General features: G+C 36.1%; 1 protein-coding gene across 1 annotated transcript in view; it reads right to left on the bottom strand.

The window, feature by feature from the left end:
• The window catches only part of GABRG3 (gamma-aminobutyric acid type A receptor subunit gamma3), a 643,304-nt gene that overhangs the window by 19,767 nt on the left and 605,300 nt on the right, over positions 1–18,237 (bottom strand). Inside the window, exon 6 of the mRNA XM_019945622.2 lies at positions 5,041–5,178. Coding sequence (XP_019801181.1) covers positions 5,041–5,178 — 138 coding nt within the window. The remainder of the gene's footprint in view (positions 1–5,040; positions 5,179–18,237) is intronic.

Raw genomic sequence — 18,237 nt, 5'->3', positions numbered from 1 at the left:
GAGAAAATACACGAACCGTTTAACAAGGAAATAGAAGAACCAAAAAGCAAACTGTGATGAACAACACAATAAATGAAATTTAAAATTCTCTAGAAGGGATCAATAGCAAAATAACTGAGGCAGAAACACGGATCAGTCACCTTCAAGATAAAACAGTGTAAATACCACAAATCATAATAAAGAAAAAAGAATGAAAAGAATTGAGGACAGTCCCAGAGACTTCTGGGGCATTAAATGCACCAGCATTCGAATTATAGGGGTCACAGAAAAAGAAAAGATAAAGAAAGTTAGAAAATATTTGAAGGGATTACAGTTGAAAACTTCCTTAATATGGGAAAGGAAATAGTTAAGTCCAGGAGCACAGAACGTCCCATTCAGGATAAATCCAAGGAGAAACATGCCAAGACACATATTAATCACACTATAAAAAATTAAAGAAAAAACTTTAAAAGCAGCAAGGGAGAAACAATGAAAAACACACAAAGGTATCCCCTTAAGATTAACAGCTGATCTCTCAGCAGAAACTCTACAAGAAGAGACTGGCAAGACATATTTAAGGTGATGACAAGGGAAAATCTACAACCAAGATTACCCAGCAAGGATCTCATTCAGATTTGCCAGAGGAAAACCTTTATAGACAAGCAAAAGCTAAGAGAATTCAGCACCACCAAAACAACTTTACAACAATTGCTAAGACATGTCTCTAGGCAGGAAACACAAGTGGAGGGAAAGAACTACTATAAAAAACCCAAACAATTAAGAAAATGGTATGAGGAACATACGTATCGATAATTACCTTAAATGTAAATGGATTAAATGTTCCAACCAAAAGACACAGAAAGGCAGAATGGATAGAAAAACAAGACACATATGTATGCTATCAACAAAGGACCCACTTCAGACCTAGGAATACTAAAGAATGAAAGAGAGGGGATGGAAAAAGATATTCCATGCAAATGGAAATCAAAAGGAAGTTGGAGAGGAAATTCTCATGTCAGACAAAATAGACTTTAAGACAAACACTACATAATGATCAAGGGTTCGATCCAAGAATCTATAACAATTGTAAATATTTATGTACCTAACATAAGAGCACCTCAATATATAAGGTAAATACTAACAGCCACAAAAGGGGAAATCGACAGTAACAAACATAATAGGGGATTTTAACACCCCACTTTCACCAAAGGACAGATCAGTCAAATGAAAATAAAAAAGGAAACAGAAGCTTTAATAGATATATTAAACAAGATGGACTTAATTGATAATTTTAGGACATTCCATTAAAAAGCAACAGAATACACATTCTTCTCAAGTACTCATGGATCATTCTCCAGGATAGATTGTATCTTGGGTCACAAATCAAGCCGTGGTATATTTAAGAAAAGTGAAATCGTATCAAGTATCTTTTCTGACCACAACGCTCTGAGACTAGATATAAGTTACAGGCAAAAATCTGTAAAAAATACAAACTCATGGAAGCTAAACAAAACACTACACAATAACCAAGAAATAACTGAAGAAATCTAAGAGGAAATCAAAAAGCACATAGAAACAAATCACAATGAAAACAAGACGACCCAGAACTTACCGGATGCAGCAAAATAAGTTCTAAGAAGGAAGTTTATAGCAATACAATCCTACCATAAGAAACAGGAAACATCTCAAATAAACAACCTAACCTTGCACCGAAAGCAATTAGAGAAAGGAGAACAAAAAATCTCCACAGTTAGCAGAAGGAAAGAAATCATAAAGACCTCATCAGAAATAAATGAAAAAGAAATGAAGGAAATGATAACAAAGATCAATAAAACTAAAAGCTGGTTCTTTGAAAAGATAAACAAAATTGATAAACCATTAGCCATACTCATGAAGAAAAATAGGGAGGACGCTAGTAAATACAATTAGAAATGAAAAAGAAATAACAACCGACATTGCAGAAATTCAAAGGATCATGAGCGATTACTACAAGCAACTATATGCCAATGAAAAGGACGACCTGGAAGAAATGGACAAATTCTTAGAAAGGTACAACATTCAGAGACTTAACAAGGCAGAAATAGAAAATATGAATAGACCAATCACAAGCACTGAAATTGAAACTGATTAAAAACCTTCCAACAAACAAAATCCCAGGACCAGTTGGCTTTACAGTTGAATTCTATGAAACATTTAGAGACGTGCTAACACCTATCCTTCTCAAACTCTTCCAAAATATTGCAGAGAGAGAAACACACCTAAACTCATTCTACGAGGCCACCATCACCACCACCATCACAAAAACCAAAGATGTCACAAAGAAACCTACAGGCCAATACCACTGATGAACGTAGTTGCAAAAATCCTCAACAAAATACTAGCAAACAGAATCCAACAGCACATTAAAAAGATCATACATCATGATCAAGTGGAGTTTATTGCAGGAATGCAAGGAATCTTCAATATATGTAAAGCAATCAATACGAAACACCATATTTATTAACAAAATGGAGAAAAACCATATGATCATCTCTATAGTTGGAGAGAAAGCTTTCAAATAATTCCACACCCATTTATGATAAAAAAAAAAAAACCCTCCAAAAAGTAGGCTTAGAGGGAACGTTCCTCAACATAGTAAAGGCCATATATGACAAACCCACAGCCAACATCGACCTCAGTGGTGAAAAACTGAAACCATTTCCACTAAGTTAAGGAACAAAACAATGTTGCCCAGTATCATCACTATTATTTAACATAGCTCTGGAAGTTTTCGCCACAGCAATTGGAGAAGAAAAAGAATAAAAGCAATTCAAATCGGAAAAGAAGAGGCAAACTTCTCACTGTTTGCAGATGACATGATACTATACATAGAGAATCCGAAAGATGGTACCAGAAAAGTACTGAGTTAATGAGTTTGGTCAAGTAGCAGGATACAAAATTAGTTCACAGAAATCTCTTGTATTCCTATACACTAATGATGAAATATCTGAAAGTGAAATTAAGAAAAAACTCCCATTTACCCATTTGCTCTGCAACAAGAGAAGCCACTACATTGAGAAGCCTGCACACCGATATAAATAGTCCCCACTCTCCACCCCTAAGGAAAGTCCATGCACAGCAAGGAAGACTCAACACAACCAAAAGTTAAAAAATTAAAAAAAACTCTCCTAATTTCTTCTGTCTTCCCGGCAGTTGAGCCCAACGTAATGTTTATTATGTTGCTGCATCCGTTCCTAGTTTACTCATTAATCTTTTATGTTCATCATGTTTTTCTAGTGAGACTGAAAGCTCCTTGCTCCAGTGAATGTTTTTCATACTTTTCTTAACCCTCAGTAGCATAAAAATTACTCCGGCTACTACCTCAACTCCACCAGTCCCTCCATTTGCCACTTCCCTTTCTCTTAGGGTTAATTTTAAAACAAGTTGTGTTCAACCTGCCTTCACCTTTCCTTTTGTTTAACATCATCGTGCTTACAATGGAAAAGGAATATCAGTATCAATGTTTGACATTTAAATGTTAGATCACCCAGTTTGGTTACCCTCTTTTGCTCAGCCTTACACCCCAAAAGTCTGCTAGTTTATTTCAAATTCTCCAGGAATGTAATTACATTATTAATTTAAGTGACTATTTTGGTAAAATCTTACCCCAAACATGTTCCTTTATGTAGTTTCCAAAGTATATTTATATAATTATGATCTTCCATTCTTTTAACCTTATCAATATTTAATATTTAAACATAAACGTTATTTCTCACCTTTACTATTGTGACATTTGTGAAGTTTTCTTTTCTCTGCTGATCAGTGTTTAAAACCTTTCTCCCTGTGTAAATGTAGCACAGCCATGAGTTTCACAAGCCCAGATTCAAACAACCGTGGATCGAAAATATTTGAAAAATATTTTTTCCAGAAAGGTAAAAAAAGCAAACTTGAATTTGCCTTGCACGGAAAAGGACAATTGAGCCTTGAGCAACAGGAGTTAGGGGCACCAACCCTCCATTCAGTTGAAGCTCCATATATACGTGCTCTTCAGTATATATGTTTCTCTGATTCCTTCGCATCTGCGGTTCTGCATATGGGGATTCAACAAACTGGGATTGTGTGGTACTGTATAGTACTTACTACAAGGAAATCCAAATATAAGTGAACATGTGCAGTTTAAACTGTGTTGTTCAAGGGTCAACAATTTACATAGCATTCATATTCTATTTACAACTGTTTAGCATTTACTTTGTATTAGGTATTATAAGTAATTTAGAGATGATTTAAAGTATACAGGAAGATGTAAGTTAAATGCAAATACTATGCCATTTTATGTAATAAACTTGAGCAACTGGGATTTTGATATCTTTACCTGGAATGACTCACCATGGATATCAAGGGGCAACTATAGTTCTCTATTTAGAATTATATCAAGAATTTAGACTGTTCTTTAAAGATAGTTACACTAATTATTAAAATTTACACTTAACATAGTCATATGAAACAAATTATTGAGTTTTAAAAGCCAATAAATGATTCATATTAACAAATAACTAGATCAGCAGAAAAGCCGACTTGAGACCAATCTAATCCCCAAGACCTGTCAGAAAAAAACTAACTGCAAAATAGTGGACCATAGATTCCTATTGTGGAAATTACCAAAAAAACAAACAAAAGCCATAAAACAAAAAAAAAATGTATTTAAAGACATTAATAAAGCATGTCTCTGTATCTAGTTGTAGAACTTGTAGAACTCTCACACTTAGGAAATTGGTTTATATAAATCCGGTCAGGGATCAGAATCTTAGGTTTATAGACATAATGTCAACATAGTCTCAATTTAAAAATATAAGATAATCTTGTCACCCTTTTCCCAATCCCAGTTAAAATACTAAATATTTTTGAGCTTTGAATCAGCTGTTTTGCCTCAGATGTCATTTAAGAATCATGCTGATCCGAATATAATTATTTTAAACATACACAGGAAGAAATCTGCATGAAAGGGAAAGGTATGCCTAAGTCATCAGTGGGAAAAAGTCGGATTTGGTTTTGAGAACTACACTTCTGTAAGTTAACTACTACCTGCAGATGTTTTCACAATTTCTGTGGTGTTTCTGAGGCCCATGAAGTCAAACTGATAAAGCCGCCAGGATTTCTGATCAGCTGCCTCAACCGAATTTTTTCTCCATCTATAAATCATTTCTTCTTTGGGGTAGCCATCTGAAAATGCAGAAAAAATAACACTTGAAAGATGTAGGTTTGTAAAGCATTAATGTCGAAATTATAATGCTGATCATTTAATAGGAGCTGAAATTTTAGTCCATGGGCAAAGGCCACCTAACCCAGAAGGTTTCTACTGCAGATCTTCACAATCAGCAAGATATTCCAAGCCACAAGTGTTTCCATCATCTGTATGGACACAACACATATCTTTCACTGTGGAAGGCTTGATTATAGATGACGTTCAAAGAATGCACATGAAAGTACTGGTCAGAGTCTCACTAGCTCCTAAACACCAGGATCTAACAACCTGGCCCACACTCACCAGACCTTCCACCTTTTTCCTGAACTTTGTCCAGATCTCAAGAAAGGTGATTTTACTTTTTTCATTATAAACTTTTATTATAAATAGCTTTTATTATTTCCAACATATTTATTTTTTTATTATTGAAGTGTAGTTGTACAATATGTCATGTGTACAGTATAATGGGTCACAATTTTTTAAAGGTTATAAACTACATTTATAGTTATAAGATACTGGCTATATTTCCCGTGCTGTACAATATATCCTTGTAACTTATACAAAACAGTTTACACGTTTTGATTCCCTAACTTCTATTGCCCTCATTTCCTTCTCCCCACTGGTAACCACTAATGTGTTCTCTAATCTATGTCTGCTTCTCTTGTTCTATTCACTAGTTTGTTGTATTTTTAAATTCTGCACTTGTGATATCATTCATGCAGTATTTGTCTTTCTCTCTCTGACTTATTTCATTTAGCATAATAACTTTAAGAAAGACAATAAGGATTTGAGAGGTCAACTTACTCTGTTATGCTCTTTTAGTCTCCAGTTCTGATCAGTTTGACATTTTCCTGAGACCATTATCCAACTTGTTAGTTACTCTAGAAAAGCAAGATATTTTGGTGTTCTAGGCTCAGTGTGGGCAACATGCCCAGAACTGGGTGTCTTGGATAAGGGTTCTCCCCTACTCCTACTGGTAGTTAGCAGGGTTCTGTTGGTTCCCTAAGCCCAAGCCAGTGATTGGCCCGATGCTTGTTTTTCAACTCCTGGATTCCCTTTCTGAACAGCACTTGGGACCGCAACGTTAAACTCCCCGGAACTCTCTGATGTAATAGAATACAAGTACGCTTCCTGCTTTCTAACTGTGGATTACTCTGTGAAATTATTGTCAACATTGCAAGGATACTTACTTGCTCTCCCCTAACTGGACAAAGTTGACATCAAGGCATTAGACTCAGCCTGAAGTAACCAAACATTTTACTTGGCCATTAGCCACTGTCTCAATAGATTTATCTCCTCATTAAACTATCAAATTATAAAAGGTACTTTATGCTATAATTCTTTTTTATTTGTTTTGTTAAACAGCTTTATTGAGATATAAAACTGACACATTTAACGTACAAGTTTGGTGTTTTTCAGTATACTCTCAGAGTGGTGAAACTGTCACATAAATCTAATTTTAGAGTATTTTTATCATCCCAAAATGTAAACTTAGTCATTAGCATTCACTCCCAACTCCACCTCCTTAACACATATCATGCATCGCTCCCAGACCTAGACAACCACTAATATATTTTCTGTCCATAGGTTTGCCTATTCTAGGCATTTCATATAAATCGAGTCATACTACATGTTATCTTTTATAACTTTCTTTACTTAGCATAATGTATTCAAGGTTCACTCACACTTTGGCACATGTCAGTACTTCATTCCTATTTATTGCTCAATAATATTCTGTTGTATGGATATGCATTTTTTTAAATCTATTTGTCATTTGATAGACATTTCGTCTGATCTACTTTTACACTATCATGAATAATGCTGTTAGGAACATTGTGTACAAGATTTTGTGTCAATATGTTTTCAGTTTTCTTCAGAATATACCTGAGTGGAACTGTTGGTCATGGGTTTACTCTATATTTAATACTTCTCCAACAGTCATAGAAGTGTCAGGTTGTAACTTACTGTTGTTTAATTTGCATTTCCCAAATGGTTGTTATTGAGGATCTTTCCATGGATTTATTGGTCATATATATGACGTTTGCTAGGGTATGTTCAAATCTTTTGCTCATTTTTAAATTGGATTTTTTCCCCATATTTTGGAGTTTGGAGCTGTGTATTTTGTATTCAACTCCTTTATCAGACATATGTTTTACAAATATTTTCTGCCATTATGCTGTTTATATTTTTATTTATCCATTTTTCAAAGAGTTTTATTATAAAATTATTGAGGCAGAGTTTCCTCTTAAGCACTTTGAAGATACCATGTAATTGTCTTTTGGCCCCTATGGTATCTGAAGGGAAATCAGCTGTTAATCATATTGAAACTTAAAAATGATAATTTTTCCCTTGCCTATTTCAAAATTTTCTCTGACTTTTGTCAATTTGACTATGATATGATAAGCGTGGATCTCCTTGAGTTCATTGAAGTTTGTTGAGTTCTTGGATGTATAGACTACTCCTCTGGGACTCCTACTAATTGTATGTTGTTGATCATGGTGTGCCATAGGTTTACGAGTTTTGATACACCTTTTTCCTTTTTTTTCCATTTTTTTCCTGTCTTTGGATAAAATCTACTGGCCTGTCTTCAAGTTTGCTGATCCTTTGCTCTGTCTACTCCAATCTATTTGTTACAGTTTCCTTTAATTTTTGGACATGGGTTCCTGTAGTTCTTCAAAAGTATTTAAGATAGGTGACTTAAGGTCTTTGTCAAGTACATCCAACATCTGGGATTCTTCAAGGATGACTTCTACTGACAGCTTTTACTCCTGTGTATGTGGCATGCTTTCTCATTTGTAGGTTCTGTAAATGTTGATAAAAAATGTCTGGAAATGAGACATTTTACATTTTCGATAATATATTGTGACAACACTGGTATCTGAACCCTCTGTGTGCACCAGGGTTTGTTTTGGTCTTGTTGGGATCTGCGTGTGAAAGCAATTTATGAGAAAACCTTAGTTTTAACTCCTGTGCTTGAGAAATTTCCACAAGGCCAGAGGTGAGTGATAGGGGTCTATAGTTTGTCTATAACAAATCCACCAATGATAACAACTGCTAAAAACTAAACTAAGATAAACATAAAAATCAAGAACTGGTCAGTCGCATCCAGCAAAACCCTAATCTACATTTCCTCCTAAAGTTCCCAGCCTCAATTTTGAAATGATTTGTTGTCTATATAAGTATTACACAGATGCAGTGTACAAGTTGATTGTAGATATTTAATCTGCTTCTCCTGAGGCTGCAGGGAGAAATTTCCTTCTCTTCTTTGTTTGCACAGCCCCTGGGGTTCAGCTTTGGATTTGTCCCAGCCTCTGCATGTTGGTTACCCTCTGGTGTCTGACAGGAGGTGGCTCACTCAATCCAAGGGGAGGGAGTGGTACAGAATGAGGGGTGTGAGCCTGTGGTGGCAGAGGCCGGTTTGATGTTACAACAGACTGATCGTACCATGTGTTCTCTCAGAAAAGTGGTCCCTGGATCATGGGACCCTGGCAGTGGTGGGCTACACAGGCTCCCAGGAGGGGAGGTGTGGATAGTGACTTCTACTTGCACACAGGATTCTTGGAGGCTGCACCAGCAACAGGCATTTCTTGCCTGTCTCTGGTGTTCACACTGATAACCGCCGTTTTTGTCCATCTCTGAAGTTCATTTAGGCAGTCCTCTGAATCCCTTCTCATCACACACCCCAAACAATTGTCTCTTGTCTCAGGCAGGTCTAGACTTTTCCTGGACTCCCTCCCAGCTAGCTGTGGCACACTCACCCCCTTCAGGCTGTGTTCACACAGTCAACCCCAGTCATCTTCCTGGGGTCTGAACTCCAAATCCTGAGCCTCAGCTCCTAGTCTCCACCTGATCTTGTGCTTGAACAGATTCGCTTCTCAGGCTGGTGAGAGCCGGTCAGCACCAACTTTCTGTGTGAGGATCTCTCCGCTTTGCCTTCTGCACCCCGGTTGCTACACTCTCCTCTGTGGCTTCCAAGAATACCCCTGCTCACACCCTGTCTCCACCAGTGAATGGGCTTCCCAGTGTGTGGAAATAGTTCCTCCTTCACAGCTCCCTCCCTGAGATGCAGGTCTCATCCTATTCTTTTGTTTCTGTTTTTTCTTTTTCTTTTGCCCTACCCAGGTACATGGGGATTTGTACCTGGACAAAATATACATGGATCCCCATAATTATTGCAGCATTATTTACAATTTTCAAGATATGGAAGTAACCTCCATCAACAGAAAAATGGATAAAAAAACTGGTATTTATACAATGGAATATGACTCAGCCATACAAAAATTGGAATTGTGCCACTAGCAACAACATGGATGGACTTGGAGGGCATTATGCTAAGAGAAATAAGACAAAAACAAATATTGTTTGATATTACTTACATGTAGAATATAAAAAAGTCAAATTCACAGATGCAAAAGTAGAATGGTGGTTACTAGAGGTTGGCTCATTGGGGGAAATGAAGAGGTGTTGGTCAAAGTGTACATATTTGCAAAAATAAAAAAGTAAGATTTTTGCGATCATGCATCTAAAATGGTTTAATTTTGTGAAATTTCAAACCTTACTGATATGATTATCTATGTTCTACGCTGGTGTAAATGAATAACATACATTTTCATATTTTGAGGCAGTATTATGCAGTGGACTAAAAATTAAGAGACTGACAGGAGAGGAAGTTGCAAAAGATACGTCCAACCTATGAAAACAGCCCCAAATGTATATGTTTGCCATGAAATAGCATGTTCTTGTAGAATAGGCAGAATTTTCCCAGAATCTCCATTTATGAACCAGATATCCATTCAGGCTATCTCCACCGCAAAATGACTGATAGCATGTTGCAAAATCATATTTCAAATATTTTGAGTATTTTAAAAGATACTACGTGCAGATACAGAAAAAGTACAACTTCATAGCCACCGGCACCTTGAAATATGTCGAGAGCACCTCACTTTCTACTAAAAGAATCTGGCAAACATTTGAGTACATTCAATTCTTTAAACTGAACTTTACACAAACTTTAGCCTGAGTTGATGATTACAGCGTGACTCCACTAATACTGGTGTTAAATATTGAGTCAACGCCTATTTTCATAACCCATGCGATATTGCGTTGGGGGACCTTTTCCCCTACAACTGACACAAATAACATTCTCCTGAAGTAGGAGCCCATATAAACCACTATATATATCTCATTTTGTTTTTCCCCATTTTAAACCAGATAATCTGCTTCACCTTGGGGAATATATAGGAATCTCAAAATAACAAAATTACTTTCTTCCTTATCTAAAAACCAGGAAATGTAAACATTTCTACATTTTTGTATTTTCATGCAATTTACTGTCTTAACTTTCAAAAATTTAAATGTTTTTTAAAAAATACATTAGATTTCATTATTAAAACCTTGTAGGATGTCTTGGTCCAAGTGGCATAAAGTGATAAAGACTTCTTCTGCAAAGCTGGGCTCTTATTGATTGATTTCTATGTGTTCCTCTAGCTCGTCCCTGAATTACCAGAAGTGAGGAATGATGCTGGGTAAGTGCCTGGAAGCAGGAGGAGGGCTCCTGCTCCGAGGTTGAACATGTTAGGAAGCTGTAGTATTTCCATACAAGTTTACAGAGGCACAGCTTTGTTTGAAAGACTACAGCTTACCTCTTGCAGGAGATCAGGATGAAGGTGAGAAGTTAGCATGAAAAGGAAGATGACTGCGTATCTCACTGATACATTTTGGACACGGTTCACACTCTTCTCCGCTCTTAGAGATGATAACTACATGAGAGGTTCTAAAAGATTAGTATTAAACAAAAGGACTAGATTTTGTTATTCAGTGGTTTCCTGAGTCTATTTGAGAGAATTATGAAATAAAAGTTTGAGAAACTGCTGGTCTGAACCTTACATGACAGCAGCTTCTTTCAGAGAATTCTTACTTGTTTTTTAATAATTTTGCAAGGGTGTGTGCATGAGTGCACGTGAGTATGTGTTATGTGTGTATGTGTGTGTGTGTGTGTGTGTGTGTGTGTGTGTGTGTGTGTGTGTGTGTGTGTGTGTGTGTGTGTGTGTGTGTATGAGCAGGCACAGAATACCTGTAAAAAGTCTTACCTTTTCTGAAGTTCTGCAGGCTCTTTGAGGAAAATCATTTCAACCAACAACTGTTTTCTAAATACCATGTGGAATCCACACATATGTGACAGTGTACTAACTCAAATTCCTGCCTTTATGTATTTCTCTCCTCAACAGGAATTGTGCAGTGTGAACTCAGCAAAGCTTGCCAGATTGATTTAAATCAAGGTTTTTGAAGCAAATAATGTACTACTATCAAATATTAGTACTGTGGAAGTGTGCTCAAACTATTTTCCAGGCATGATTATGTGGATATGGATAATTAAGTCATAACTGGTCTTTAAGTGAAACCAGCTGCATTTACTAGTGCTCTTCCCTGCTGGTATCTTCCACTCCCCATTGTAGGATGACTTCCAGATCCTATCCTAACCCCATTCTCCTGAATTCCAGGTCAGATTTGTGCTGAATATTTCCGTATCTATTTCAATATGAATAAAACCAAATTATCTTTTACAGTAAATTCTCATATCTTTTCAATATCTCCTTCCTTCGGTAAAAATATTACAATTTCCTTAGACATGTAGGCAAAAACCCTACCATAGTTGCCTCACATTTCTCAATTTACTAATCGGAAATTCCAATCTGTGTTGAGTCTGTCTCCATCTGCTCAACCCCATCATTCCAGCCTTAGTTTGGACCATCTCTCCAAGTCACGTCTGGAATCCGTAGTGGCCTTCTAATTTCTCTATATAGTTATGCAACCATCCCTGCTTGACTATTTCAGTCACACAGGTTCCAGTGTGATTTTCTCCGGAAAATAAATCTAACGTCATTTCTCTAATTTAAAACCTTAATGACTTACCATTTCCCGTGGCATAAAGGTCCTTTGGTAAGTGGGGCCACACCTGTTCTCCCACAGTGGTTCCTATATCCTTGCCAGCATTTCTAGCTCTTAGATTTTGATAATGTCATTCTAACAGGTGTGAGATATCTCAGTTGGCTTGGATTTGCATTTCACTGATGATAAGTGATTTTGAAGATCTTTTCATGTAGTTGGCCATTTGTTGATCTTCTTTGGAAACATCTATTCAGATTTCTTGCCTATTTTTAAAATTTTTGTTTTTGTTGAGTTATAGTTGATGTACAATACTATATAACTGTCAGGTGTACAACATAGTGTTTAAGAATTTTTAAAAGTTATATTCCATTTATACTTATTATAAAATATTGGCTATATTCCCTATGTTGTACTATGGCTTCTTTATTTTATACATAGTAGTTTGTACATCTCAATCTCCTACTCTTATCTTCTCACTTCTCTCTCCCCACTGGTAACCACTAATGATCTCTGTTTCCATGAGTGTATCTCTTTTTTGTTACATTCACCTATTTTTGCAGTCACTTCCTCATATAGAGCTAATTGTTCCATTCTTTTTACAGTTGCATTTTGTACACATCCATCACACACACATATACTCACATAACACACTCACACTCATAAATACACATCACACTCACTCACACACACACTCACACACATATACCAAATTGGAAGTTCCAAGACAGTGAAGTGGTTCCTAGGGAAAACCAAGCAATACACAAATTAAAAGCCAACCCCAATTATGGATTTTGAGCACATTTTCTATATTTTCATGCCTATAATTAGTAACAACTGGAATGGCAATTTAGATTTGTACATTTATGAATAAGGGGTATATTAAGTATTACTCTCCTCTGCAGACAACTTTTAGTGTCAAGAAGTTGACAATAACTTTTTCTCCCTTGAAAGTATAATAACCTTGACATCAGTTAAAATAAAATTTTAATTCAGTAGGGCCCAACAAAATTTCAGACAGGTCCCAGTGGTCTCAAAGGTCTGAACTCGTTCTGGGCAAGGCCATCTCAAGGAGATGTCTAGAAATGTGTCACAATGATGCGGGCACCACTGTTATTTATTAAGAGGGGAGACGGGTTGCTTGACATTCTTCTGTGCAGGAAATAATTGTCTTGCCTCCTGCACAACTTTTACATGTTCATAGGCCACCTAGGCAGGTCAAAAACAAGAAATATGCAAAACTATTTGTCTAACTCTGTTTAATCTGTACATTCAAAAATTATTTCTATGCAGAGATGTTATACACTGATTTTCCCGGAAATACAGCTGATTTGTAAATAGAGTGAAATTTTTATTTCAATCTGGTTTGAAATTAACCAATATTTAATCGTTTTTTGACAAGTCACATCACTGAGTACAAGTTGCTTGTCGTGTCTGAGCCACCAGGTAAACAGGCCTGAATGACAGATATCCAACTATGTAGATATGTTTCTTCCTTGGGTCTTCTATGAAGCCATGTCAATTACATGCAAAGTGAAATACTTAAATTTTATTTAAATTACTTTCGTATTTTCCCTTGATGTGACAGAGCACTGTGCAATTTTTTGGAAATTTCTGTGTATAATTTGGTTATATTACAGATTTTATTTCAGAAAGTGAAAGACATAATGAAATACTTGTTAAAAAAGGAGGCATGTGTATAATCGTGTTATGGATTGAATTGTTGCTTCCAAAATTTCACGTGTTCAAGTCCTAGACCCCAGTGTCTTTGAATGCAACCTCATTTGGAAAAGGAAATTTGGATACAGATTCATACATGTAAGGAAGCTGATATGCGGAGACGGGAGAATTTGGCCAGCTTTAAGCCAAAAGAGAAACTTGGAACAGATCCCTCATGGCCCTGAGAAACAGCCAACCCTGCTGACGCCTCAATCTCTGTTTTCTCACCTGAAGCACTGTGAGACAATAAATTTCTTTTGTTTGAGCCACACAGTTTATTGTACTTTGTTATGGTAGTCTGTCCTATTTGGGTTGCTGATATCAACACCATGGCCAGGGTAGCTTTTAAACAACAGAAATGGATTCCTCACGGTCTGGAAAGTCCAAGATCAAGGTGTCACGTTTTCTGGTAATGAATCCCTTCCTGGTTCGTAGCCAGTGCCTTCACGCTTTGTCCTCACATGGTGGGCTAAAGTTCCTTCTGCGGCCTCTTTTATAAAAGCACTAATTCCATTGATGAGGCTCCACCCTTGTGATTTAAGCAACTACCCAAGGCCCCACCTATTAAAACCATTACTTTTATAGATAGGATTTCAACATGAATTTGGGGTGACACAAATAGACCATAGCACAGCCTTAGCAAGTATAATGTGAAGTTTATAATAATACAATGTGATTGCCAATCGTGGACCCATACTAACTGTTATGGAAAACACTCTGGTACTTCCTCAACAAGTTTAACAAAGAGATACTATATGACCCAACAATTTCAATCATAACTATATACCAAAGTAAAATGAAAACATGTCCATGCAAAAGTTTGTATATGAATTTTAATAGCATTATTCACAATAGGCTCAAAACTGTGTGGGAAAATGTACATCAGCTGATAAATGGATAATCAAAATTGGTATATCTGTACAATGAAACATCATTTAGCAATGGAATGAAATGCAGTAATAAAACACACAAATGGATGGACCTTGAAAACATGCTAAGTAAAAGAAGCAAGTCACAAAATATCATATATCATATAATTCCATTTATGAAAAGAGTCGAGAATAGACATAGATTAGTATTTGTCTCAAGAGATGAGGAACTGGGGGGATATTGGAGAGTAACTGCTAATTAATTTGGGTTTGGGAGATGATGAAATTTTTCTAAAACTGATTGAGGTGACGGTTGCACAGTTCTGTGAATTGTTAACATTAAATGGGTGAATTATATGACGTAAATTATATCTCAATAAAACTATTATATAAAAAGTTATCAGATACATGTGGAAAATGTTATTGAAACGAAAATATATAGCAGACAATAGAAAACGATTACAGAACATAAATAATGAAATTATCAGCCGCAGATATTTTAAAGCTTATCTTTAATACATTTAAGAAGGCAGATAATAAGAGCAATAATTTTAGTAAAGTACTGGATAGCAACAAGAAAATATTACAGAACTAAGAAACATAAAATCTAAATTAACAGCTCAGTGGATAGCTTTGATAGATGATTGAACATGGTCAAATAATACAATATTGAACAAGACCATAGCTCAGAGAGTTTCCAAAATTAATCACTGAGAACCAAAATGTGATAGAAAATGGAAAAAGCACTGAAAATGTCTAACATGAATGTATTTGGGATTCAAGAAAGAAAGCAAACGTATGGGGAAGAAGCAATTCTTGAAATAAGAATGGCTAAGGGTTTTCTAACACTATGCACAAAGCCATAGATTTAAAAAGCTATATGAGGCAAAAGTAATATTGATAGGTAAGTATAAAAAGCACACACACATATATATATCATAATATAGCTGTTGAAAATAAATGACGAGGAAAAAGTCTTAAAAGCAGTTAAAGATGTTTTCTAAGCAGCAACAAATAGATTAATTGACTTCTTGATAGAAAAAGGAAGTCAAAATACAGTTGTATAAAATTTTCAGAGATGAAAGAAAATATCTGTAAATTTAGGACTTTATGCCAAGCAAAGTATTCTACAAAAATGATGTAGAGGTTTCTTTCAGGCCAACAAAAACATGATCCAAAATATTGCTGGCTAGACTGAAAGAAATTATCTTAGAGGGACACACTGAATTGAAGTGAAATCAGGAAAAAGGGTAAATATTTTGGTAACACTGACACAATGCACTATGGAAATTTAAGTGTATACAGAATTAAAGTGTGCAACCACAATAACATATAAAGTGAAGAAGAATATATTAGGTTAAAGTGTTCTAAAGTCATTTTTGTTATCTGGAAATAATGAAAGCACACCAAGTGTTATCAGTTATTTGTTACTTCCTTGTGATAAGAACACTTAAGGTTACATTCAACAACTTTCTATCACACAGCAATGTTAACTATAGTTATGTTGTATACTATATCCCTAGTACTTACAACTGGAAGTTTGTATATTTGAGCACCTTCTTTTAATACCTCTCACTTCTGGTAACCAAAAATCTGACCTTTTTCCTATGTTTGGTTTTTGTTTGTTTTTAGATTCCACACATGAGTGAGACCATACAGCATTTTTCTCTCTGTCCTCTTTCACTTAGCATAATACCCTCAAGGTCCATCCATGTTGTCACAAATGGCAGGATTTCTTCTTTTCTATGGCTCAATAACATTTTATTGTGTGTATATATTCCACAACTTTTTATCTACTCGTCCACTGATGGACACGTTTCCATGTCTTGGCTATTGTAAATCATGCTGCTATGAACATAGCAGTGTAGATACCTTTTTGAATCAATGTTTTTATTTACTTTGGAAAGAGTCTCAGAAGTAGAGTTGCTGGATCATATGGTAGTTCTGTTTTAAATTTTTTTGAGAATCCTCAATACTGTTTTACATAGTGGCTATACCAGTACACAATTCCACCAGCAGTGTACAAATGTTCTCTTTTCCCCACATCCTTGCCGGTATTTGTTATCTCTGGGGTTCTTTATGATGACCATTCTAACAAGCATAAGGTTATAACTCGTAGTGGATGTGACTTGCATGTCCCCGATGTTAGTGATGTTGAGATTTTTTTTTTTTTCTTGTGGTACACAGGACTCTCACTGCTGAGGCCTCTCCCGTTGCAGAGCACAGGCTCTGGACATGCAGGCTCAGTGGCCAAGGCTCACAGGCCCAGCTGCTCCGGGACATGCAGGATCTTCCCGGACTGTGGCACGAAAACTGGTCCCCTGCATCGGCAGGACTTTCAACCACTGCGCCACCAGGAAAGCCTGCGAGCATTTTTTTCATGTACCTGTTCTCCATTGATATGCCTTCTCTGGCAAAAAGTCTACTCAGGCCTTTTGCCAATTTGAATTATTTGTTTTTTCTATAAAGTTATATGTTTTTAAATATATTTTAAATAAACTTCCTCATATATATGGTTAGCAAATATTTTTTCCATCTAATACGTTGTCTTTTTACTGTTGTTTCTTTTGCTGCACAGAAACTTTTTAGTTTGATGTAGTCCACTGTTTAAAAAAAATTTTTTGTTTGTCCTTTAGGTGACAGACCCATAAAAGCACTGCTGTTGATTGTGCAAAGATGGCCTCTAAAGGCTGGAGTGTACATTGGCTGCAGTCGGGACTTCTGGGACAACATAAAACACACCAACATTCGAATTATAGGGGTTCCAGAAGAAGAGAGAAAGAAAGGGACTGAGAAAATATTTGAAGAGATTATACTTGAAAACTTCCCTAATATGGGAAAGGAAATAATAAGTCCAGGAAGCACAGAGAGTCCCATACAGGATAAATACAAGGAGAAATACAACAAAACACATATTAATCAAACTGTCAAAAATTAAATACAAAGAAAACATATTAAAAGCAGCAAGGGAAAAACAAATAACACACAAGGGAATCCCCATAAGGTTAACAGTTGATCTTTCAGCAGAAACTCTGCAAGCCAGAAGGGACTGGCAGGACATATTTAAAAGTGATGAAGGGGAATCCTGCAAACAAGATTATTCTACCCAGGAAGGATCTCAATCAGATTTGTTAGAGAAATTGAAACCTTTACAGACAAGCAAAAGCTAAGAAAGTTCAGCACCACGAAACAAGCTTTACAACAGACACAATAGGAACTTCTCTGGACAGGAAACACAAGAGAAGGAAAAGACTTACAATAACGAACCCAAAACAATTAAGAAAAAGGGAATACGAACATACACATGGATAATTACCTTAAAAGTAAATGGATTAAATGCTCCCACCAAAAGACACAGATTGGCTGAATGGATACAAAAAGAAGTCCCATATATATGCTGTCTACAAGAGACCCTCCTCAGACCTAGAGACACATACAGACTGAAAGTGAGGGGATGGAAAAAGATATTCCATGCAAACGGAAATTAAAAGAAAGCTGGAGTAACAGTTCTCATATCAGACAAAATAGACTATAAAGACTATTAGAAATGACAAAGAAGGACAC

The sequence above is a fragment of the Tursiops truncatus genome, chromosome 2 (genome assembly GCF_011762595.2).
Source record: "Tursiops truncatus isolate mTurTru1 chromosome 2, mTurTru1.mat.Y, whole genome shotgun sequence".
Classification (NCBI taxonomy): Eukaryota; Metazoa; Chordata; class Mammalia; order Artiodactyla; family Delphinidae; genus Tursiops; species Tursiops truncatus.
Note: the sequence above shows the minus strand (reverse complement) of the source record. Positions and strands in the feature narration are given on the sequence as shown.